The following is a 26,386-nucleotide window of genomic DNA, read 5'->3' as shown; positions in this document are numbered from 1 at the left end:
CACAGTTAAGTAAACACATAACAAGTACATATTGTGCACTAGTGTCATGAAGGAAAGTATTGTTGTGTTAGAGAACAATGACAGAGATACGGAGACTGGTAGGCTATTTTGTATATAATGGCCAGGGAAGATGTCTTTAAAGACAGGAATCAAAACTGGAACCTGAAGAAAAAGAAGGGGTTAAAGCAAACATTCCTACAGGGTTCAGAGTGGGCTCCTGAAGAGAAGGATACAATGCTATGATGCCTTAACTAGGAACCAAGATCCTACTAAGTTGTGGTAGCCCTCCAAAAGGAGACTTGGGTTTTATATCAGTATATAATGTGAGTAACCAGAATAGTAGACTAAGCATTACAATTCTTAATTTTAGGCCTGTAATAAACACCAGGAAATATAGAAATTGGAGAAAGTACTTGACTCTCAAGTAATATTCTGCTCACTTTTTATGATATATCCAAAATATGATAAGAATTTGTTCCTAATCACAATTGTTTCCATTAGGGACCAATGACAATCCTATCATTGTTTTAGGAAATAATTGGACTTAGAAGAAAATATAGATGGCTGATCCTGCCTCACCAACCCCCAAAAAAGTCTAGAAGGGACATTAATCATGTTTCCATTATCCAAATGGTATGATCCAGGGAGATGAGATTTAATCATAATGGATGATGACCCAGAATGGGCAAAAAATGATGAAGCCAGAGGCTGGTGAAAATCATGTCTGAAATAGAATGTTATGGTCACAATTAAGGATGCCATGAATTAATGATAATCAACAGATAAGAATAGTTATTAACCAAGTAGAATTAAGAACATTAAGAAACTTGACGAGTAAATGGAAGCAAAGATTTAAAAAAAGTTGAAAGTTATAACTTTTAGGGAATTGATATGCAAAAATCTCATAAATGAAGCAGCTACATGATGTACAGGTGGATCTGCTTAGTTTAAATTGCAAACACCAGGAAGCACGATAATGTATTTAAGTTCCATCCATGATCTGTGATTCATACATGACTGGCACTCAAATGATAACTTTCTGATTTCCAAATGATTTTTTTAAAGAATGGTACAAAAGACCCACTTCTCCAACAGATTTCCATGAGAGAAGAGACAAAAATCCCTTGACAGAACTGCTTGGTTTTTACACTGTAGATAATGGGGTTCATCACAGGAGGCTCTGGTAGATAGATGTATGCCATAATGACATGGACAATTAGAGGTGCATGCTTGGAAAAGCAGTGAGTCATGGACACTCCCACCATGGGCACATAGAGCACCAGAACAGCCAGAATGTGGGACAGGCAGTTATTGAGAGCACAGAGTCTTTCAACAGGAGAGCCAATACTCAGGCTGCTTCCCAGGATGAGTGCACAGGAGAGCACAATGAGCACGGCATCCAATATAACAATAAGCAGACCAGAACAAAGCCATGCCAATCGTTAATAGCGGTGTCAGCTCACACCAGGTGAATCATGTCTCGATGGAGGCAGGAGGAGTGGGAGAGATAAGGCAAGTGAAAAAGGGAAGCTGTTTCAGTAGGAACAGTGAAGAAAGAATAGCCAGAATACAGCAGCAAATAATAGCTAGACCTCTCTGCTAGTGACCTTGTCAGTGAGAAAGGAGGTGTAATGGAGGAGACAGCAGATGGCTAAATAGCAGTGAAAGGACATGGCCAGCAACACAGAAGATTCCATAAAGGAGAATCCATGGAGGAAGAAGAACAGAGCAAAACAAGCCTCAAAGCTTATCTCTGAGACATTGGACCACAGGATCTCCACGACCGTGGGCAGAGTGATGAGGCTGAGACCAAGGTCTGTTAGGGCCAACATGGAGATGAACAAGTGCATGGGCTTATATAGGGAGAGCTCTTCCCTGACAACAGCCAGGATGGTGGTATTGCCCACAATGGAGATGGTGTAGAGACAGCAGAAGGGAATAGAAATCCAAGTGTGGGAGCCCTCAAAGCCAGGAATACCCGTGAGGATTAAGTAGGAGACTAGAGTGGACTTAGTGACCAGAAGCATGACTGCAGGAGGCATCCACAGGACCAGAGTTCGTTGACAAATCTGTGGAAAGTAGGCAGGCAACATAAGGATTTGAGTAAATGTTCTGTGATCACTTGAAATCAGTATGTGGTATTATCATTGAGGAGTACCTGGGGAAATGGAGATAGCTGGGAAATGAGTTCACAGTAATTTTACCTTTTTTGTTTGTTTGTTTTAGCTCAGAGTTTGTCATCTCTTTTAAACCAGTGAGCTGAGCACCCAAAGGGGTAATCTGATTTAACCGAAGCACTGGCTTACCTGTCCAGAAAGCAGTTCTGCCTTTGTATCAGGAAGATATAGGGGTGTTCTACGGCTGTTGGAAGGTATTGCTGTGGAGGAGAGGTTGTTGTAGGACAACCGACATGACATCCTTTGATGCTATGATGCTAGGAGAAAAAGAATGAGCCAAGGCCCCAGTGAACAGTATATTGTTATTCTGGGATCAGTTCACAAGTTAAGCCTCAAGAATGGGAGGAGGGGTCAAGTACAGCTTGTGTTAGACAAGAGTGTGATAACATGCATTTGCATTGATTGATGCATAGGAACAGTACAGCCCATTATCAACAGTAGCTCAGCCTAGTGCCTTCCTCACATGTAAGGCAGACTTTCTGTCAAAACAATTCCATTGAGTGCTAGGGTTCCAGAGAAAGTAAATGTGCAGTGGTTTGTGTCAATTAAGGAAACAGCTTCTTTGGTTCGTTCAGGAATTATTATTTCACGATTCTCTCAAAAGCTGTCTTAATCATGCGTTAATATAAACATATTTTATAGGAGCAAGTGAAGCTGAGAGAAAATGAATAACTTGCTTGATGTTATATGGCTGTGATTCAATTAAGTGATCTGACTCTGAATTTCAAAATCCTATGAACTTCTGTTTCTTAATGCTATCTTCTAAGTGGATTAGTTCATCACTTTTAGAAATACCCTAGTGGCTACCAAAATGCTTAGAAAAATCTATCAGTCCCTTCTTCTTTCCCTGGCTAATACACTGCTGTTACAAGTATCTATTTAGATGGCTACTCCTCTATGAAGTCTTTTCTAAACACTTATGTCTGGTTTAATTTTGTAAATATTGTCTTATATTTGCTTTTACCCCAGTCTGTTGCAAATGTCCACATACAAATGTCTCTGTTTCTCCTGGAGCATGTGAGCCTCTTAAAGCTTTAGACCATTTCTTAATCATTGTGTATTCTCAGCGTCTAACACACAAGTACTGGACAGAGTTGGGACTAGGGTGAGGCAAGCTAGGCATCCAGGCTGCAAAATTAACTCACTCACAGGGTTGTACCAATTAATACTAGTCACTATAACTAAGACCGAAGGCCCCCAAGCAAAATCTGTGTCTTGTGAGGTCGTCTTCTTGAAAGTCAGAGAAAGTGGAGGAAAAAAATACCATCTCTTTCCATCAGGTTCAGGGTTTTATATGGGTTTGGTTGGGTGTAGATGTGTCTGTTTTGTGTATGCATGAGGGAGAGACCCTTCAGATAAGGAACTGAGAAATAAACTGACTGGCAGTTTTCAGAGCAGGATGGGAAATACAGAGAACAGGGGGACAGAAGACTGTCTGGGACTGGAAGAAGAAATATATTTTCTTGCCTTGGGTGGGGATGGGTAGGGACTCTCTGTTCTGAGTTAGAGTCAACTCAACAGCAATGTTTGGGTTTTTCGGGTTTGGGACTGAAGTCTCCCCCTGGTGGTCATATTGGGAAACCACAGCATGTGTATTGATGTTTCTGGTTCTGTTCTCCTGAAATCATCCATCTCATACCCCATCAAGCCTGGCTTAGTTGGGGCTAGAAGCCAATTCTGGATAGAGGGTCCATTAACTGTAACTTATCCTGGGCCCCTAAAAAGTATATCAGGCTGAAATCTATCCCTATCTCTCTGCCACAGACTTTCTCAAGCTCTGGTAGAGTAAGTTCATACTGATCCAGGTGCAAAGAGATGTATACTCTCTACCTCTGTCATCTTCTCTACCTCTGAGCAGAGGCGTTTTGCAAAAAAAAAAAAAAAAAAAAAGTTCATACATTAAACTATTGACACACATTTGCAGATAGGCACACTCTTGCTTTGATAGTTTTAATAATGATTCTGATACATTTAGACATAAAGCCTGAATGACTCACGTGGACACTTTGATACCTACACTTCATTAACCATCACATCCCACATTCCCTCCGCTTTATAGTCACACAATTCCAACATTACCTAAGGAAACAGAAATGGGGCCAACTGTTCCTTAGTTGTTCCCACCCTATGTACCTGCCCTGGGAAGCCTTCAGGAACCAACTCTCTCTTTCCATTCTGGGCTTGTCACACTGTTTTGTAAACTCTGTTTACCAGTCTATTTTCTTTACTAACTTGTAAGCTTCATGCAAGCAAGTTTATATCTGTATCAGAAAAAGCTCTAAAAACAAAAAACCCACTGCCATCAAGTCGATTAAGATTCTTAGAGACCCCGTAGGGTTTCCAAGACTGTAAATCTCTATAGAAGCAGTTTTTTTTTTCCCCCACAGAGTAGGCACTCAATAAATTCATAGAAAATGAAAATTGATTAGAATGTTTAATTTCAGTCAACATTCAAAGAGGATTATTTTGTTATATGATGAAATAAATCATATCATTTGGGGCAATAAAGAAGCAAAAAGAACTAAAAGTTTTTTTTTTGCTTTGGTTTGGTTTTTAAATGACTATTGCTTGAGTAACTAGCCCCTCAGTTATTATATACTGTTATACGGATACTAGTAAAAATATTAATAAAGAAAATATTGTAAACCTCTGGTTAAGTGGCAGGTTATTCATTAAATCTTATTGTATCGCTGTGTGAAAAGCTATTAAATATCCTCACCTAGCTCCAAAGTCCAAACTAACATCTGTCATCAGTACAGACTTTATATCCTTTCTTCATATGACCAACAAAGTACTATATAAAATTAGGGTAATGTCACACTCACCTTCTTAAAACACTGTTATCAAAATGTATACAATCTCTGACATGTCATATAAACTCTTGATAGCCCTGTCCCTCCCTACCTCTACTGTCTCATTCCAATCTTGAATTTGATATTTGAGTACTAACAAACTTTATTCTTAAGTACATAAAAAAAAAAAAAATGTCCTCATCTTTATGCCTGTGCTTATGCTACTCCTTCTCCTGGAAAATCTTCATCTCATACTTAATTCCTATCTAGTTTTCATAGCTCAATTCAGGTGCTTTCTCTGGCCCTGTTTGGTGGACCAGTTATCACACTCATACTCACGTAACTTACTGTTTTCATCTCTTTAACTGTACGTATGATAACTGTTAATAACATCTCATATGTGATACCAAAAACCAAAACCAAACTTGTTGCTGTTGAGTCAATTCCGACTCATAGTGACCCTATAGGACAGAGCAGAACTTCCCCGTAGGGTTTCCAAGGAGCGGCCTAGTGGATTCAAACTGCTGACCTTTTGGTTAGCAGACGTAGCTCTTAACCACTACGCCACCAGGGTCCCAAAATAGTAGCCAGAGTTTTTGTTGATGGTAATAATAGTAGCATTTTTGTGGCTATCTTATTTCTAACTAGACTTTCTCTAGGATATTTTCAGGGTTATGTTCTCAATGAATGCAGAATATTTCTCAAATTTCTCTGGTAGAGGGTCCCTCTCCTGCAAGCCTGAGTGGAGATTTTCGGCTTCCGCCTTCTGTTACTTGAGACAGAGCCCACTTCATGAACTACAGTGTGGTAAAATGTCCTGCCCTCTACATCTTTTCCTGTCACCCTAGCTCTACCAGTCTACATTCTGGCCAGAAACCCTCCAAAAAAAAAAAATTCAGTCAAGTTGATTCTGACTCATGATGAACTCATGTGTACAAGTAGAACTGTATAGGGTTCTCAATGGCTGATATTTCTGAAGTAGTGCACCAGTCTTCTCTTCCAAGGCACTTCTGGGTGGATTCAAACCAGCAACCTTTCTGTTAGCAGCAGAGTGTTAACCATTTGCATCACCCAGAGACTCCACACCCTGGCCATAACGACTGGTTATGTACCTGTCCTGAGGTGGTGCTACCTCCTGTGTTCTTATCACACTTGCATGTTATGAGCTTCATGGGCCTTTGTCTTCCCTTTGAATGTATAAACCTGATTTTCCGCATTTAGTCACACACAATTTGATTAATCATCTCCTGTTTGAAAGATATCATACCTTGCTTTATGCTGTCTCTAAGCATATGTGTGTGTGTGTGTGTGTGTGTTTTAAAATTGAGGAGAGATATGCACATGACCTGACCAGATCAATTCAGGTTCTGTAACACAGACTAAGGAAGAGATACAAATGGATTTTTCTAAAAGATGATGGTATTTTCTACCAGAGGAGTGAAGAAGGAAAGAAGAGAGGCAACGCTGGGAAAAGGCTGCTTTTCATAGGGCTTGCTGGAGGAGTGCCACGTGCATTCACGGGCAGGTGGAAAGCCTCAGGAAAGCCTGGCACACTGGCTTGAACATGTGTTTTGGTGGGAGCAAATATGGGAGCTTGTAATCTGGCTGACCTGTGAGCTCAAAGGTTCGGTAGCGAGCAAGGACTAAGGACAAATGAGTAATCTGGTAAAAAGAAAGATAGATATAGTCAGGAAAATGAATGCAGGAATGAGAGGAGCTTGGGTAGGAGTGGCCGTGGTCCTTCAAGGCAAAGTGACAATTTAGAAGACAGCCTGCAGGTTGCATGGGTAATCCTCCTCATATACCACATCCCACCTCTCTGGCAAACTATGGGTCTTTCTTAATGGACAAACATAGGGAATGAATGAGGGGACAGATGACAGGGGACAGGGATTCATTCTACATACAGCAGAAAAAATGGGGTGAGGCAGCACTGCTTTTCTGCAGCAAATGTCTGTCAGCATCCAACACCTGGGAAGTGAGCCCTCAGCCTCAGGTGAACCAATGGAAGGAGAGAGGGATGGAGGCTGAGGAGAGGAGAATAATGAAAGTCTCCTGCCCACAGGGCTTCCAACCCTGGAGACACTTTGTTTGTCCTCAGCTTCTCCCAGCTGGAGCCATGGTGTTCCCCCTCACACAGGAAGACAGAGGATAAATGCTTTTCTGGCAGCCCACAGCCTGATGCCTCTCACTGACCCTGGTGCTCACATTTTCTACCTTCTTCCTCATTCAACACATGGGCTTCACTTTTTGAAAAATAACACCTGCTAGTGAGTCTCCCCTGCTGTCCTATGTCAGGGTTTCAGGGATTGGTATTAGAGAGACATAAGAGAGGAGAGGGGAAAAATGCAGGAAGAGGGGATGCAAGGATGTCCCAAAAGCACAGTGAGCCTGGCAGGAGGTGGTCAGAGTTCTAATTCTTGCTCTCCCCTAAAAACCTGTATTCTCCATACTGGGATTTAGTTTTCTCACTTGCAAAATGAAGTCTCCAGAATCCCCACAGAATCTCTTCCATTTTGGTACTCTCAGACTGTACGCACAGAACCAAAGCCAGAGAAAGGATCATGGCCAGTGCTCCCTGGTAGATAAAAGAGGTAGTCTGAAATACTCTATAATTTAGGTCTGGAGAACGCTGCCTCACTCCTTCTGATCAGGGCCTATGCGGCCAGTCCAGGCTCATCCTCACTCATGCCTGGAAATCAGCCTCCCACTAGTGTCAGGATGCCAGAGACCCTCCCTGCATACAGCCTGCTCTCTATAGACTCCTCCTTGTCAGACTGTTGGGTACACTCAACTTTCCCCTTCCCTCCTCCCAACTAAACAGCCATTTTTTTATTTAACATGTATATTAAGAGCATATTATCTGCCAGGGACGGAGAATATAGCAGTGAATCTAGCAGGGAAGATCCTGTTCTCATACTGGTAATATTAATAGACAATTCCCTGTGACCGCCCCAGTACCCAGGATATGCCTTCCCCCTTCCAAAGTCCTCTTCTATCCTAGTCACAAGAGGCATGTTTACAAAGGAGTTTGACTCTTGTGGAAACGTCTTCTTGGTTCAAGAATGAGGTATCTGGTTCAAGTCTTTGTGCTTAAACATGGCTCCGTTTGCATAATTTTCGACACATACAAAACCGTGGACTCTACCAATAGTTCAATTAAAAAAACTAGCAAATATTTAAATCAAAATTAAAAAGTAGTTATAACATATAGGTAAGATAGAGAGCTAAGCACTCAGTGAATACCAATAATCACTGTTTTCAGGGATTTCCTTTTCAGGTCTCACTCACGTCACTTCTGCTGTGGATACTGTCAGACATTGTGATTCTGCTAATTACAATGCTAACAAGTTAATTGTGCTAATTAACTTGTGCTAATAAATGGACTTCCCTGGTTTTTTCTTAGTCTCTTATTTCAGGAGAAACTCCCTAGAACTTCCCTTCCAGGAGGAAAAAACCTAGTCCTGTCACTGTCTCTCTAAGATTGCTTGTTTCCACCAGATTCCTCTCCATGCCCTTCTTATCACTCTGAAGTCAGCGGACCCTGTGTTCAGCACAGGACTCCAGGAACATCAGGACAAGAGGTGAGTACTATATTCATTCAATTACATATTCACTTTTTTATGCAACAAACATATAATGATGCCTGTTATGGGTTAGTCACTGACCTGAGCTCCAAAGTTACTTGTCAGAGATGTCTTCTCTAGTTTGCTGTTGGTAGGTGCCACTGGGTTGATTTCTGACTCAGTGAGTCATGTAACAGAATAGAACTGCCCAGCAGAGTTTTCTAGGCTGCTATCTTTAGGAAGATGATCGCCAAGTCTTTCTCCTGTGGAGCCACTGGGTGGGTTCGAACAAGCTGCCTTGCGGTTAAAAGCCCGGGGCTTAATTATTGCACGACTAGGGCTCTTTTTCTTGCTACCTAATATAAAATGCATCACTTTCACTCTCCTTCCTCTACTCTGCATCGTATTTCTCTATAGCACAATATTACCTTACATTATAGTGTATGTTCATTTGCTTATTTTCTGTCTCTGCTCTGTTTCTATTCACCATTGTGTTTCTAATACTTGGAATCATGCCTAGCATAGAATACAAGTCCATTAAATACATATCGTATCAATCAATAAATAATTATTGAAATTAGGTTAATGTTAAAGTTAAGATAAATATTTATTAATGTACTTCAATAACATTGAAAGTGTTAGAGTGACGTTGACCACTAAGCCAATCTCCATAGCTAAAATTAAAACAAACAAACAAAAAGACATACATGGTTTCAATCCACAAGTGGTTTACATTTCAAAGTAGATACAAAAACAGAAAACACTAGGTGAGAAATGCCACAATAGTGAAAACATAGCATGCAATAGGAGCACATAGAAGGGGTAGCCAACCTAAACTTGAGGAATTCAATAACGCTTTCTGAAGGAGAAAATGTTTAAGCTGAAAGAGATGTGTGAATGGGGGTTAGCTAGACAAAGAATAAGAAAAATGTATTCCAAGAAGAATAGTTTTCATTTCAGGAAGAATGAAAATACAATGTTTGGCCGTGACCATGAACAATGGAGAAACGAAGAACTGCTTAATGCTGTTGACACGATAAAATATGAAGGAGATAATGAAGATAGATTAGAATAAAGGTTATAAGCGGGGATAAGATCATGCAGGCCTTGGATGTTATTTTAAACTATTTTACTTCATGTAAAATTTGGTTTTGTAAATCTCTCTCTTGCTATAGTGTAGTGAACAAATTAGAAAAGTGCAATTAGAGGCTGTTTGAATAACCCAGGAAGAGATACAGTGATCTGAATGAGGGCAGCACCAGTGAAGATGATGGTAAGTAGACAGATATGAGAGGTATTTGGTAGATGGAATACTAAGACTTGGTAAATAATTGACTGGATACTGGGGAGAGATGTTATATGGAGTAGTCAAATATGAAACTTACTATTTGACTTAGACCACAGAAATAATGAACACAGAAGAAGTAGAAGGTTGTTTGGGAAGAGATGACAAGCTAAATTTTTGTCATGCTTCTCAGGTAACTATGAAACGTCTAGGTGCAGATGCTCAGCATGCTATTAGATATATGAGTCTTGGGATCAAAAGAGAAGAAAAGGGAAGTGCTGAAGTTATACATTTGATATTTATCAACATATGGATGGTAAATGAAGTCATTGGAATGGATGACGTTGTCTCAGGAAAGATAATAGGGCATGACTAGAAAATAGCCAAGAATGGAAACAGCTATATTTAAGGGATGAACAAAGAAGAGAATCCAGCAAATGAAACTGAGAATAAATACAAATATAGAGGAAAGAAATTTTCAATAAGGTAATGATGGTGGCAGAATTGATAATAGTGGAGCAGATGATATTAAAGGTGATGATGATTTGATGTTGCTTATGATGTTGTGAATGTTAGTGAAACTGAAGAATAAATAGCAAGAAGTATTCATTTATTTTCAGCTCAGTCCCTGAGGAATCTCAGACCAATATTCCCTCAGTTCGCAGTTCATGTTTCTGTCCAACAACTCTTGGTTTAGCCCTATGTTCTACCTCACTGACTTTCCTGGATTGGAAGTCATTGAACACTGGATTTTCATCCCTTTTTTTCTAATGTACCTGGTGGCCATCTCAGGCAACTGTTTCATCCTGATAACCATTAAGACTAACACTCATCTACACACTCCCATGTACTATTTGCTGTCCTTGCTGGCCCTCTCTGACCTGGGACTGTCAATGTCCACCTTGCCCACAACTATGGGGATCTTTTGGTTCAACTTTCATGGGATCTACTTTGAAGCTTGTCATATCCAGATGTTCTGCATCCACTCATTTTCCTTCATGGAGTCTTCAGTGCTCCTCGTCATGTCCTTGACTGCTTTGTGGCCATCTGCCACCCCCTAAGATACTCAGTCATAGTCACTGGCCAGCAACTAGTCAGAACGGCTCTGGTTATCATCCTCCAGGCCCCTGCGGCTCTTGTCCCCATTGTCCTCCTCCTGAAGATTTTTCCTTACTGTGGTCCTTGAGTCCTCTCCCACTCATATTGTCTACACCAGGGAGTGATACATCTGTCCTGCAGAGACACTACCTTCAACAACATATATGGGTTGACAGTGGTGGTGTTCACTGTAATGCTGGACCTGGTGCTCATTGCGCTGTCCTATGGGCTTATCCTGAACACAGTGGCAGGACTGGCCTCCCCAGAGGAGCAACTTCGAGCTTTCCAAACGTGTACCTCACACCTCTGTGCTGTGCTGGCGTTCTTTGTGCCCATGGTGGGGCTGTCTCTGGTGCATAACTTTGGGAAGCATGTTCCACTTGCTGTCCACCTCCTCATGGCCGATGTCTACCCCTTTGTGCCTCCCATGCTTAACACAATCATATACAGTGTTAAGACCAAGGAGATCCACCGTGCCATCATTAAGTACCTGCATTAGGGCAATGCTGAGTCCTGGGGCTAAAAATTATGTTAGGTGCCCAGAAGAAGGCCCCCAAGAAATCTAAGGATGTACAGCATTGAGTGCCTATTATAACGACCTGTACTCCCCAAGATTTTATTTCCACTGCCCTAAATAAACTATGGCACCCCGGTGGCACAGTAGTTTAAGAGTTTGGCTGCTAACCAAAAGACTGGTAGTTCGAACCCACCGTTCTCTCCTTGGAAACTCCATGGGGCAGTTCTACCTTGTTCTATAGGGTCCCTATAGGGTCGCTATGAATCAGAATTGGGCAATGGGTTTTGTTTGGTTTTTGGTAAATAAAGTATAGATGAGGTTCTTTCTTGAGTTATGGTTTAGGAGTGCTGACCTTCTCTTGTTTAAATCATAATGGTGCCCCCGTCACTGACACTTGGTAGCAGCAAAAGCTGCTTAGAGAAAGACTCTGTTGATGTCACCATCAGAGTAAAAAAACTAAAACTAAGACTAAAACTAAACTATACAAAAACTAAAAAGGAACAATAAATTAAAAGATACAGAACAGAACCTAGCACAGAGTAGATAAATGTCAATTGCTCTAACTCACCTCAGGAAATATACCTCCATCCATGGCTGCCTGGAATTACTACTTGGCCAAGGTCCTTCTCTTACCTTCCTATCCTGGAAAATCCACTATCGTTAGGACTTCTGAGTCACACTGAAAACATCAGAACCCCTCCATTCTGTCTCAATGCTTGGCTCTGGCAGAACTCTCCAACTCTTTCTGAGGTTATACTGGCTCTTGTTCTTCTAAAGAAGCTTGTGGCCTTCCCACTACTACTTCTCTCTAATTTCACCTTGCCTACAGACTCCTGAGTTCCTCAACCTCAGGTATAACTTTAAGCTGAAGTCAGTACTTTAGTTGTGATATCTTACATAATAACATGAAATGTGACAAAGCTTGAACCAAGGAAAGTACCAAAAAGCATGTTTAAATCAAAATCCTGTTGATCAAGAGGTTTGGAACCTAGAGATGATGGATCAGCTTGTTCTTACCCCTGCTTGGATACAATTCGTGTTGGGATCTCAATTTTGAGGATGCTTCCTCAAGAACATTTTTACTGAAAGAACCCCCTTTCCAATACCAGATCAGATGCTCCATCTGTTCCCATCTGCATTTCTCATTGTAACATTTGTCACATGGTAATATAATGTTTTGGAGTTTTTTTGTTTGTTTCTTTGGTTTCTGTCTTCTAAAATAGGTCCTTGGGGAAAATTGTACTTCTTGTTCACCATTACATACCCATAAAGTCAGTGGTTGGCACGTAGGAGATATTCAATAAATAAATATTAGATGAATGCATGGATACGTGAATGAACAAAATGGGGTCCAAAGATAAGAAGGAGAGCTTTTCTTGCCCAGGGTGCTTCCTCTTCTTCACGTCTAGGAAGCCCAAGAGGAGTCCCTTCTGATGGCGTCTGCCAAAGGGTTGCTCCACATCATTTTCCTAGTTCTGCTTCACTCAGGTCCTCCAGGCCCTCCTTTCACCTCCATTTCAGGTTAAACTCACAGTGACCGGGAAGTACTTCCTAAGAGTTGTTCTTTACAGCCCGATAGCCTGGGAAACCTTGTATGTAAACCACCACACCTGCCCAATCCAGAGTTCAACAGAAAACTTGCCAACTTTGTTTAATTCAACTTTCTATTTTCTACCTTGGTCTCTTGGGGATTCAGAGGTTCCTGAGTCATAAATACCTATCTCCTTGCCTCCACACAAGACAGATCTGTCTGCCTCTATGGTCCAGCCTTCCCCAATCTCTTCATTTCTTTAGTCAATACATAATCTCAAAGGATTCCCATAGAAAATTCCCACTGGAGTTTGAAGCATCAGCACAGCTGTAACTTAACAGGCTTCCCAAGAATCAGATTCTGTTCTCTGTTCTCTTAGTTTCTGGTCTTCTTGAATCTAGGAATCCTTTGGCCTCCCTCACCTGTAAAATCATTTTTACTGCTAAGAAGATGAAATAACAAATGAAAAATGAAACAAAACAATAAGGTACCTAAGAATAAATTGCAAAAGACATGAAAAACTTATACAACAATATTATTGACACAAAACATGAAAACATAAGTGAAGAGAAATATCTTCTTAATGAATGGAAAGGTTCAGTTTACAAATATATATACCTATGTATATATATGTCAATTCTTCCAAAATTAATCTATAAATAAATTCAATTCTAAGCAAAATTCCAACTAGTTATCCTATAGGACTTGATAGGTGATATTAAAATTCATATGGTGAGCAAAGCGTCAAGGAAAACCAAGACAACCTGAAAGCAAACCAATGTATGGGGACACTCCCTAACAAATTCAAAAATAGTTTTGTAAAGCTGCAGTAATTTGAACAGTATAGTATTTGTGTTGAGTTAAATAGATAAGCAGAACAGAATAAAAGTTCAGAATTAGATCCAAAGATATAATGTTCCCTGATATAGGTAACATTAAAAACAGTTGGGAAAGGTTGGACTTTTCAATAAATAGTGCTAGCCAAAGTTTGTTATCCATATGGAAAATATAATCTTAACCTACCTTACAGTATACACAAACAATAAATTCAATTACAGTAAAGACATAAATGTTAAAAGCAAAACTCTTAAACTTTAAGAAGAAAATATATGGTTATATATATGTACACACACACACAGAGGGAGAGAGAAGACACCAAAAACAAAGAGAGGAAACAATACAAACCACAAACTGGGGAATGATGTCTGCAATGTACATAAGCAACTGAGAATTACTATCCAGAATATATAAAGAACTTCTACAAATCAATAAGAAAAAAAACAGGCTATTCAATAAAATGGATCCTGGTGGTGCAGTAGTTAAGAGCTCAGCTACTAACCAGAAGGTTGGCAGTTCAAATCTACCAGCCGTTCTTTGGAAATCCTATGGGGCAATTCTACTCTGTCCTAAAGGGTCGTTACGAGTTGGAATCGACTTGATGACAAAGGGTTTGGGTTTTTTTGGTTTATCCAGTAAGAAATTGAGCAAATATATGAACAAGCAATATTCATAAGAGGAAAATTGAAGTGCCAATTAACATCTGAAAACATATCCATCCCCACTAGAAATTAGGAAAACATAAAATACATAACAAAGAGATACTATATTTCATCAATAAAATTATCAAAAATGAAAAAGTCTGAAAATACCAAATGGAGAGGATGTAGAGCAAGGTATCGTAATCTAGTGATCAACGTAGATTAGCCCAATCCATGGAGATCTATTTGGGAGATATCTAGTAGAAGTGAAAGGTGCACCCATTATTTGATGTAGCAATCGACTTTTTTTTTTTAAGAAATATTCACACTTCTTGTACAAGGAGACATGTACAATCATGTTCACTGCTTTACTGTTTAAAAGAGTAAAAATTGAAAACAATCTAGCTGTCAATAGCAGAATAGATCAGTAAATTGTAATACAGTCATATAATATTATAAACATTAAAATTACTAAACTATAGCAGCATGGCACAATATGTATCAATCTCAAATAAATATACAATATTGACCAAAACCAACTTGCAAATGTATATTTATGTATGGTAGCTTTTAGAGAATGTTTTAAACATGGTATCTCTGTTTATGGATATGTAAATATATAAAAAAGCATTAGAAACTAAGTTGAGAATGATAAATGGCAAACTCTAGAAAGTGGCTATGTTCAGGGAGAGAGGGAAGTAACTGGAAGTGAGAAAGTTTTGGGTTTTTTTGTTTGTTTGTTTTGTTTCAACCATTGTGTATCTCATGAAGCCTTGTTACTCTCTCTAGGAGAGTTGGTCTTTTTCACATCAATCTTCTGCAGAAGATAATGATTTTCTCAAAGGTAGAGATTGTGTTTTATTAATCTTCGGATCCAAAGATCTGGCCCAAACTCGTAGGCTCTACATATTTGCTGAATGAATGAAAGTGAGTAACTATCTAGTAGGAAAGAGACTCTCAAAGTGAGGTTTGTCTGGTGAAAGGAGAGAAATATGGAAAGGAGAATTGAGGATCAATCAAAAAACATTCTTATGACAATAGCAGCTGGTGGAAGAAGAGAATGAAGGACCATCTGGCCTGATGAAAGATGTCATAGTGATACGTGTCTCTAAGTTTCCATGGAAGATGACTGGGACACCCAAAGGCTAAATTATGGGAGGATGCTGATCTCTCTATGGTGTTCATCAGATCTACATCTATCTAAGGAAATTCCTCTTAGGGCCTGAGACCCAAGGGAGAAAGAGGCAGGTATTATAACTGCCAGTGCAGCAAACACAGGGCAGTTTCCTGAGTCGGTCCGAAGAGGCTGTGACAGGAGTGGGAAGTGCTGCAGGGGCTGGGAAAGGAGATGCAGACAAAGACTAGTGAGTTATTAAAGACCCTCTCGTTTGTGAACAGAGTGCCACAAACCAGTGACCTCTCTGATATCTGTTATCTAGCAGGGCTGTAAGTAGGGTTGTGGTCTAGGACAGCTTTCTGGAGGATGGACAGTATATGGTTATGGCATTTATTCTATAATAATTCCCCATGGTTTTCTTTTGTTGTACAAAGAGACCTGGATTTGTTACTGGACTGGGTTTTCAGGTGAAGTGATACAGGATGTGGCAGGCAAGGTATCGCAGTTTCAACAACTCCCCAGTTGAGGGACTTCCAGCACTTCTTTTCACAGTCTTAATAAGTCTAATAGCTTCCCTGGAAAGAAGGCAGGGCACGTGTGAAAACCTTCCCTCTTAGAAAGTAGCTAAAGTGCAGAGAGAGTTGGTAATTTCACCAAAGCCGTGTGACTGGCTTGTCCAAAAACCTGCTCAAGAACGCAGAGCTCCCAACCCTGAGTTTTTTACTCTTTTATTGTTTGCCAGATCACTTACTGACTTTCTCTTAGTGTTCACTGCAGACAGAAAGTGAAGAACTGTAGCTGGCACATGGTATATAAATATTATGGATAACTTTTAATAAGAAGGTACTGTTGGAAACTACAAATAATAATCTAACATCTATTGAGTCTGTGGTTCTAACTGCACCACATTTATAAATGCATATAAATGGCGCCATAACCTAAAAGGTACTTACTATAATTCTCTCAATATTTAGACAAAAAAAACTAAGATTAAGAAAATAATTTGAATAATCATAGAATTAATAAATATTGGAGTCTTTAATAAATACTAAATTTGAATCCAGGCAGTTTGATTTCAGATTCATTGTTCTTAATCACCACACTATATAGTCTAAAAATAGACAGTGGCTGAAGAAAATGTGTCTAGAGGCCCAAAGAACTAGGTAGACTTTTCAGTGTCCAGTGGACTTGAGAAGGCTGAATAAAGGGCTATAAGAGCTTCCCTTGCCTCCTTCTCTAAGGTATCATCTTCTCAAGCTCCTCAGTGCCTCTTCCTCTTTCTGTTTCTCAACCTTCCCCATTTCAGTCATGCTGCATCTGATCACTACACTTCCCATTCCTCACCCTCTCTGTCATTCAGCCCTCCCTCTCCTGCTGCCACACAGGAGACTTTCTCTTCTCTTCACACTCTTTCTCACTTTCTTTCATTGGATCTCCCACTTCATCTCTATCTCTCTCTTTCTCTGCCTATCTCCATCCTCAGCACATTCCCATCCACCCTTGGTCCTTAAGCTTCTCCTCAAATTATTCCTTGGCTTTTCACTCTTCTTCAGTCTCTTCTCTCTCTGCCCAATTTTCTCTCCATGTCTTTCTGCCATCAATCTTTCTCCTCTCAGTCTTTTAATCCTCTTTCTGGCACTTAGCCTCTTCTTTTGCCCCGTTGTCCTTTCCCCTTTAATCCATATCTCCCCCTTCCTCTGCTCATCAGTTTCTTCTTCTAAGTTACACAACCCTATTTCTCTCTGGCACTCAGTTTGCATTTTTCTGTCCTTTAACATATTTGTCTCCAGTTTTCATCTCCCCAATTTTTCTTTTTTTCCTTTTTCACTGTCCTCTAGTCTTCCTTTCTCCTTGATCCATGCCTCCCTCAATTCGCCTCTTAACATATTCTTAGTAATTTCACTATTTTAGTCTTTCATGTTTTCCCTCTGATGCTCATTATACCTTCCTTCAATATTAAGCTTTATCCTTCAGTCTGTCCTTCAGCCTTACTTTCTGTCCCTCATTATACTCTGTGACATATTCCTCAGTATTCCCTTCATCACTGTCTCTCAATTACTCCCTCAGTCTCTCAGTAGATCCCCAAACTTTCAAAGGCACGTGGCACTGTCTGCCAAGATCTGAAGCAGTATCATATTAAACAAGAAATAAATTTTATTTCAGGAGATAGATTTTATAATAAGAACAGGAAAGAGTAGGAACAATAGAGGAAAATTACAAGAAAATCAGTGTTTAGTTCAGGAACCAAAAGAAGAGGTCCAAGCTGCACTGAAGGCTCTGGCAAAAAACAAGGCTCTGAGAAATGACGGAATACCAACTGAGATGTTTCAACAAATGGATACAGCACTGCAAGTGCTCACTTGTCTATCCCAAGAAACTTGGAAGACAGCTACCTGGCCAACCGACTGGAAGAGATCTATATTTATACCTATTTCAAAGAAAAGTGAGGCAACGGAATGTGTAAATTATCAAACAATATCACACACAAGTAAACCTCTACTGAAGATCATTCAAAAGTGGCTACAGCAGTACACTGACAAGGAACTGCCAGAAATTCAAGCCAGATTCAGAAGAGGACGTGGAATGAGGGATATCATTGCTGATGTCAGATGGATCATGGCTGAAAGCAGAGAATACCAGAAAGATGTTTACCTGTGTTTTATTGACTATGTAAAAGCATTCTACTGTGTGTATCATAACAAATTATACATAACATTTCAAAGAATGGGAATTCCAGAACACTTAATTGTGCTTATGAGGAACCTGTACATAAATCAAGAGGCAGTTGTTCTAACAGAACAAGGAAATACTGTATGGTTTAAAGTCAAGAAAGGTGTGCATTAGGGTTGTATCCTTTCACCATACTTATTCAGTCTGTATGCTGAGTAAATAATCTGAGAAGCTGGAATATATAAAGTAGAATGGGGCATCAGGATTGGAGGAAGACTCATTAATAACCTGTGTTATGCAGATGACACGACCCTGCTTGCTGAAAGTGAAGAGGACTTGAAGCACTTACTGATGAAGATCAAAGACCACAGCCTTCAGTATGGATTACCCCTCAACATAAAGGAAACAAAAATCCTCACAAATGGACCAATAAGCAACATCACGAGAAACAGAGAAAACACTGAAGAGTCAAGGATTTCATTTTACTTGGATCCACAATCAACACCCATGGAAGCAGCAGTCAAGAAATCAAACGATGCAAAAGTGTTCAAAAGCGAAGATGTTACCTGGAAGACTAAGGTGTGCCTCACACAAGCCATAGTGTTTTCCATTGCCTCATATGCATGTAAAAGCCGGACAATGAATAAGGAAGACCGAAGAATTGCCGCCTTTGAAATATGGTGTTGGCGAAAAATATTGAATATACCATGGACTACCAAAAGAATGAACAAATCTGTCTTGGAAGAAGTACAGCCAGCATGCTGCTTAGAAGCAAGGATGGCGAGACTACATCTCACATACTTTGGACATGTTATCAAGAGGGACCAGTCCCTGGAGAAGGACATCATGCTTGGTAAAGTAGAGGGTCAGTGAAAAAGAGGAAAACCCTCAACAAGATGGATTGACACAGTGGCTGCAACAATGGGCTCAAGCATAATTACGATTGTGAGCATAGTGCAGGAATGGGCAGTGTTTCATTCTTCTGTACATAGGGTCGCTATGAGTTAGAACTAACTCGATGGCACCTAAGAACAACAACAGTTCAGGTGCAATAACAACTATACATATTGTTTAATATTCGCCAGGCTTTATGTTAAATTCTGTAGACATAACATGCCAATTAAAACTCATATCCATTCTTTGGATTAGGAGATATCATTATCCCTGTTTCACTGGTGAAGATACAGAAGCAAATATTGTGTCAGACACTAAGATCCAGGGCAGCAGGGCTTATAAATATCTTATAAATATCTCCCCTGGTGACCCTGTCTTCTGTACTTATTAAACTAATTTGAGCAATGGGAAGGTTTTCTTATTGTTGCTGCTATTTGGAGGTACACTTATTCATATGTCTGTTTTGCAGTACCTATATAGGAAACATTGCTCTAATATGTTTACCTGATTTATAAGTTGTGTCAGATCTTCAGATGGATTTCTGAGAAGGCATACCTTTGAAAAGACCAAGTAAGAAACCCATACACATGGGAGCAAGTGTGTCTGTACATTCTGAAATTAGATAAGGAAAGAAAAAAATCTCAAGAATTAGAATAAAGTTAACAGCTCTGAAGATGTAGATTACAATGCTGAATTAATAGACTTAATGAGAGGAAGAAAGAGTTTTCCAAAAGTCCCCGAGAAGATGCCTGAGGGGTGAGTTACTGGATAATGAAAGTCATGGAGTTATTTGAGAAAGCTGAGTTTGGAGAGAAGCAGGACACCTCTTCTTCTAACCATGAAGACATGTGGAAAGGATCAGATAGCTACATGAAGGAGTTTAAATGAAGAGTAGATTGGATGAGGTATCTGCCTACAGGTATCCTCAGTTTGCTTAGAAAAATTAGAGATAAGGTCTTCTACAAGAATTGAAAAGTTTGGAAAGCCAAGATCATACAAAGAAGACTATTTGGGAGTAAGGGAATTTCTGAGAATCTGAGCACCCTGTTAATGCTGGGCTGTATAGATTTTTCTGAGGTAAGTCCAAAACAACCCTATCTCTTACTAGCTGGTCAAGAGAAGGAGTAGGGAAATCCCCTGATAAAATTAATCTAGGGTAAGTGAAGTTTGGATAGGAATAAGAGAAAGAAAAGAGAAAGCTTAGCTTGCTTTTGACTATAGTGGCTCATTGAGAGGTCATCAAATCTAGAGAGCACAGAGACAGCAGACCACCCAGCAGAGGATAGATGTCCAATGATAGTGGGACGGTTTATGCTTACTAGCCTATTAACTTTCAAACACTGCCACCTTTCCCAGAGTGACTAGGCCTCTTGAGAATGACAATGTCCACCCTACCAAATGCTAGCTTGAGCTTCTCTACATTCCTGCTGATGGGCTTCCCAGGCCTGGAGTGGGCTCACCACTGGAACTCACTGCCGATTTTTGTAGGATACTTCTTGGCCCTCCTAGGTAATGACACTATCTTGCATCTGATACGAACTAACCCTTCCCTCCACCAGCCAATGTACTATTTACTGGCCATCCTGTCTGTGACAGACTTGGGCCTGTTCATGTCCACGCTGCCCTCCGTGTTAGGTGTGCTGTGGTTTGATGCCCAGACAGTAGGCCTGGTACCCTGTGTTCTGCAGCAGCACTTCCTCCACTCCTTCTCTTTCATGGAGTCAGCTGTGCTCTTTGCTATGGCTTTGGACCACCTTGTGGCCATCCGTTTCCCACTGTATTACGCATCTGTGCTCACAGGCCCTCGTGTGGCATTAGTTGGGGTTGTGCTGGGCATGTGGAGTGCCACCATTACTACTGCACCCTCGTTGCACCTATTAAAATTTGATTACTGTCACCCAGGGGCATTCTCCCATGCCTACTGCCTTCACCAGGATATGATCCGCCTAGCCTGGTCTGACACCTGCTTCAGCAGGCTCTATGGGCTGTGCATCATCATGCTGGCCATGGGGTCTGATCTTCTCTTCATCCTGCTCTCCTATACTATCATCCTCCGCACAGTTCTGACCATTGCCTCCGTAGGGGAGAGGTTCAAAGCCCGCAGTACGTGCATCTCCCACATCCTGGCAGTGCTCTGCTTCTATGTGCCAGTGCTAGGCCTACCCATCGCCCACAGATTTGGGCGCAACACCTCGCCCCGGTACACATCTTCATGGGCACCGTCTCTGTGCTCTTCCCACCCCTAATGAACCCTGTCGTTTACAGCATCAAGACCCGGCAGATCCGCCGAGCCATCCTCAAGCTGGTTTCACTGGGGAAGATACAATGAGACGTTTGGGATGGACTACTGCAATTAAAAGTGAGGAATGAGTTAAAGCTTCGTGTTAGAGCCGTCTTACCACGAAACAATTTCCGCTCACTTAATTTGGTCAATTGATTGTACATCATGAACTGAGTCTGATGTTAAAATCAAATAAAGTTGATGCTTATTACATTTATGTATATAATTATAAACATATATCACTATTTTCTTACATGAAACATAATGATTCATTGTTGTCTTTTACACAAATGTTCACAAGCTCAAAGCAATTTTTAAATATTTTCTTCCTCTACTGATTTGTTAGGATTCTAATTCTATAATCTATGTCATTAACAATGATATGGAAAGGTGAATTATCACTTCATATTATTGGATTAATTAATGAGTTTATCACCATTCTTCACAATATAATAGTTCTTTCATTTCATCCAGGATGACTTCATGCTAGATCCAAGGGAAGCTTTCCAAATTAGCTTTTTCATTCCATTTATTCATATCATAGCCTGAGACAGGAATGAGCCCTAAGATCCTGCCATGTTTTTCTTCATGTTTCTTTAACTCTGCAATTGTAAAAATACATTTAAGTTTTGTCATCCACTTTTACTCTCTCCTATCTTCACTGCTCTTATTTACCTTTAAAAAATAATAGTTGCAAATATAAAATATCTAAGAAACATAGCTGTGAAATGAAGAAAAAAGTACAGCATGATAGAAAGTGGACAATGTGATGGTAAAGATATTTTTAACAGGACAAATCTAAGAGTGTTTACATGCTAATGAAAGTAATCATAGAGGAGAGGAGAAAGATGGAGGAAAGAAAAGGGGGGATTTGGTGAGTCAAGATCCACAGAAGAAGAAACATAAAATAGATGGTAAAAAGTTTTGAATAGGAGAAAAGACATCATTTCTTCCAGAAGAGGTAAAGACAGATTCAGATATAAATGTGTGAGTGGCAGAGAAGGAAGCTGAAGAAGGTCTCGTTTGGTGGCCTTCATTTTTTCAGTGAATTAGACGGTGAAGTATTTTGATTGCAGTTTATAGGGAGGTGATGGATTAGGTATTTGAGACTCCAAAATGTCCCTAGTTGGACCATCTTTTCAGGTTCATTTATACCAAAAAAAAAAAAAAAAAGAATTTTTAATTCCTTGAAGGCAGAAAAAAAAAGGAAAGAAAAGAAAATCCTTTCATCTTTCACACTGCATAAATTATTTCCTCTTCCTAGACCATATGTCATTGTCTGATTACTTTCTATCCATATGTTTCAGTCATGGTCCAGTCAGTATTGCAATGCTGAGTGTTGCAAACAAAGGAAGTTTAATAGAACAAATGATTTACAATATTTTTGGAAAAGGTCAAAAAGGAGAGGTGACAAGGGGGATACTGGATAAGTAAAAAGAAAACAGGAAAATAATGAGTAATTTCATACCCAGAAATTAAAAAGCTGCTCTCACCCTGGGATAACTCCATCCAGCCTGACAAGCTGCTGCACATCCAGACAAGCTGCCATCATGAGGAACCCATCACAAGGAACCTAAAGCTGACGCTTCCCTGGGTGCTGAGGTTCTTAGGTGTCCTGGTTCCTGTATTGCAGCCACCAGCAACTTACACAGCCACTAACATTTCTGACTGCACAAAACAGGACTTTTTTCTTCTTCCATTTTTGTATTTCCCACTAATCCTTCCTATTGATAAAAAACTACCAGAAAGATGGCTGTCAGGGAAGTATGAGAAATGTAGTTTGTAGTCTCTCAGTCTCAGCAGTTCCAAGCAGATTATAGAAGGGCTGAATGGAACTGGGAGCCAACAAATGACAAATGAGTACTTCATGTTTTAGATTTTAAAAATTAACTTAAACATCTCTTCCTCAGGAAAGACTTTTGTTGATTCCTAGATGAGCTTAGGTTTCCCTGCTACATTTCCTTGTGTGTCCCATTATTATCCCACCATGATCCTTAGCAAAACTGATCACAATTGCTTGCTTTGTGCCTGTTATGTGCATTAGACCATTAGCTTCATGAAGGCGGGAAACATCTATTGTATTTTCTCCCATTAACCCTGTGCTTAGCACAATGTGCTAGCCCATAAAGTGGATTTGAAACTGAATTTGGTTGGTGGGTCAACAGATCTACAGAAAATAATCCAAGACATGAACAGTGACCTTCAAAACAATGTCACCCATCAGAATTTTTTTTCTCTTGTAGAGAAAAATAAGCCCAACTGTGAAAAAGAGTCCTTAGAAATGATGATTCAATGTTACATGCTCCTAAAGTGAGGTGTTATCTCATGAGAAAATGAGGGCAGTGGCATAGAACTCCTTTTAATATACCAGAACAAAGCAATAATAAATTATTAAAAATAGTTTCCTCTTCTGAGTAGACTAGGATTTAATCCATTCTTTCATTTCTTCATTCAACAAATATTCATTGAGTGACTATTATTCTAAAGAACTTGTTGATGGGTTAGATAAAATTTTTAGAAGAGAGGGAAAGGAGAAATCAAAGATGATACACATAATTCAAGCTTCAGTAAGCAGATGGTGACATAATTTATTGAGAGGAGAAAAAATTGACATTGCAGAAAAATCAACCTAGAGGAAAAAATTAAGAATATTATTATCAGTGTATTAGAAATGTCTCTAAGACTTCAAAGGATGAGATCAACTTTTTACTTGGATAGTTGTGTTTGAAATATAGAAATGGAATTATGTGAGTCATGGCATATAGTTGGTAGTTAAATCCATGAAAATGAAAACTGCATTTAGGGAATGAAAATAAAGACAGAGGAGAGATGGGCCTGAACTGATCCCTAATGAACCCTAGTGTTTATGGTTCAATTAGAGGAAGGGGATTTAGGAAGGAGGCTAAAGGGAATGATTAATGAGAAAAAAATAAAGGGCATAAAATGTAGAGTCATCAAAGCCATAAGAGGACAGTATTTAAAAAAAAAAGAAGAAGAAAATAATCAATTCATTAATGCTACTGAGAGCTGGAAATACCATTATGAAAACCAGAAAAAGCCCATTAGATTTAGTCAAGATTTGGCAAGAGGAGGCAGATCCAAGATGGTGGAGTAGTGAGGTGCTTCCTGTGGTCCCTCTTACAACAAAGAAGCAAAAAACAAGTGAATCGATTATATATGACAATCTAGGGGCCCTGAACATCAAAGTCAAAGCTGAGAAATTGGACTGAGTGGCAGGGGGAGGGAGAGACAGATCAGAAGCAGCGAGGAGTTGCCAGAACTGACACAATTGGCACAGGCACTCTGCAGGCTGGATCAGCTGGTGCGTGCAGGGTGAGGCAAGCAATAGTGTTCAGGACACATTTTCCACATTTGGAGAGACCCAGTGGTGAAGAGTCTGCTCAAGTCTCCAGAACCAGAGAAGAAGCACTCAGTCGGTGAAAGATAAGTAGAAGCTTCTAACCTACCTCATGGATCAAAAAAATCCCCCCTTTGAGATGTACCTCTCTCCCATTTACCTGCCCCCTCCACCCTCTGCTTCTAGTCCTGGTCTGGCTTCAGTGATTGCTGCCCCACCTGGGCCAGAAATAGTACCCGCCTCACACCCTGAGCCATTCTCCCAGCTTTGGAGAAGGAACAAATTAACAAACAGGGAAAAAATAATCTGCCAGCTCCCTAAGCCAGGAACCCAGGGCAGGAACAGCCCCTTTGCCTAGGCAGAGGACCCTGCTTAATGGGCAGGGAGGTGTCAAATGCCACTAATCTGCCACTCCCACTTATAGCTGATGTAGTCGAAAATAAGCTTCAGGTGTATAGCCTGTTGTACTGTGGTAATGAAGGCCTTCTCTGTTGAAATGAGCTCACATACATAAGCGTCCTTACCTTCCCACATCAGGGGCCTGAGAACTGGTGGCTCCACCTACTTCACTTAGCCCCCCATGACAGGGGTCCAAAAATAAGTAGTGCCTCCTTGTCCTTACAGCCAACAGCACTGGGTACCCATAGCCTGGCTGCAAAACCCAGCCACCTACCCACTGTAGGGAACAGGGACTCGCCTTCCACCCAGACACTCAGGGGCAGCTGTCAACTCCCTGTCTTGCTCAGCACATGACCCCCTACTGCAGCCAGATACCTGAGCCTACTCCAATCACTCCTGCACATCTAGAACTGTAGGTGAGAGCATGCACCACACACTCCATGACCAACAACCTGGACATCTGACCTGAATCCATACAGAAAAAGTAAACAGACTTCTGGGCTCACATGCCCAGTAACAGCTCTAAACACCTGGTGACAATTTGTGAGAGCTTCAAAGATGCCAATAATCAAACTAGCTCACATGATCAGCCTATTTGGGCATATCAAAATAAAACGAGAAGCTAGGACACAGTAAGCAAACATTAAATAAACATAATAACTTATTGATCACTCAGAGACAATAGTCAATACCAAATCATATGAAGAAGCAGACCATGAAGGCTTGAGCAAGCCAGCAACATAGAGAACCAAGAAACCTTCAAAAGGAAGAGAACTTCTTGGAAGTACCGGAAGTAGAATTCAAAAGATTAATATACAGACCTCTTCAAGACATCATGAAAGAGATCAGTCAAAATGCAGAACAAGCCAAGGAACACACAGACAAAGCAACAGAGGAAACTAAAAAGGTTGTACAACAGCATAATGACAAGGCTGCAAGAATCCATAGAGAGAGAGTAAACAGAAATCCAAAAGATTAACAACAGAATTTCAGAATTAGAGAACTCGATAGAAAGTCATAGGAGCAGAATTCAGACAATGGAAGTCAGAATTACTGAGATTAAAGATAAAGGACTTCACACCAACTTATTTGAGGAAAAACAAGATAAAAGAATTTTAAAAAATGAAGAAACACGAAGAATTATGTGGGATTCTATCAAAAGGAATAACTCAAGAGTGATTGGAATACCAGAATGGGGGGGGGGGTCGGTAACAGAAAATGCA

General features: G+C 40.2%; 2 protein-coding genes and 1 pseudogene across 2 annotated transcripts; 2 read left to right on the top strand and 1 right to left on the bottom strand.

Annotated features, from left to right (window-relative positions):
• Positions 1 to 1,007: 1,007 nt before the first annotated feature.
• LOC101350618 (olfactory receptor 51Q1-like) lies at positions 1,008 to 2,247 on the bottom strand (annotated as a pseudogene).
• Positions 2,248 to 10,461: 8,214 nt separating this feature from the next.
• Positions 10,462 to 11,441, top strand: LOC101356594 (olfactory receptor 51M1). The gene is given in 2 exon segments (XM_012559311.1): positions 10,462 to 10,846; positions 10,849 to 11,441. Coding segments are annotated over 2 exon segments (951 nt in total). The 5' UTR covers positions 10,462 to 10,488.
• A 9,060-nt stretch (positions 11,442 to 20,501) lies between these two features.
• On the top strand, positions 20,502 to 21,454 carry LOC101356346 (olfactory receptor 51L1-like). The gene is given in 2 exon segments (XM_012559316.1): positions 20,502 to 21,321; positions 21,324 to 21,454. Coding segments are annotated over 2 exon segments (951 nt in total).
• The last annotated feature ends 4,932 nt before the right edge of the window (positions 21,455 to 26,386 follow it).

The sequence above is a fragment of the Trichechus manatus genome, unplaced genomic scaffold, assembly GCF_000243295.1.
Source record: "Trichechus manatus latirostris isolate Lorelei unplaced genomic scaffold, TriManLat1.0 scaffold00232, whole genome shotgun sequence".
Lineage (NCBI taxonomy): Eukaryota > Metazoa > Chordata > Mammalia > Sirenia > Trichechidae > Trichechus > Trichechus manatus.
The sequence above is the reverse complement of the archived record's forward strand: the minus strand, read 5'-3'. Positions and strand labels throughout refer to the sequence as shown.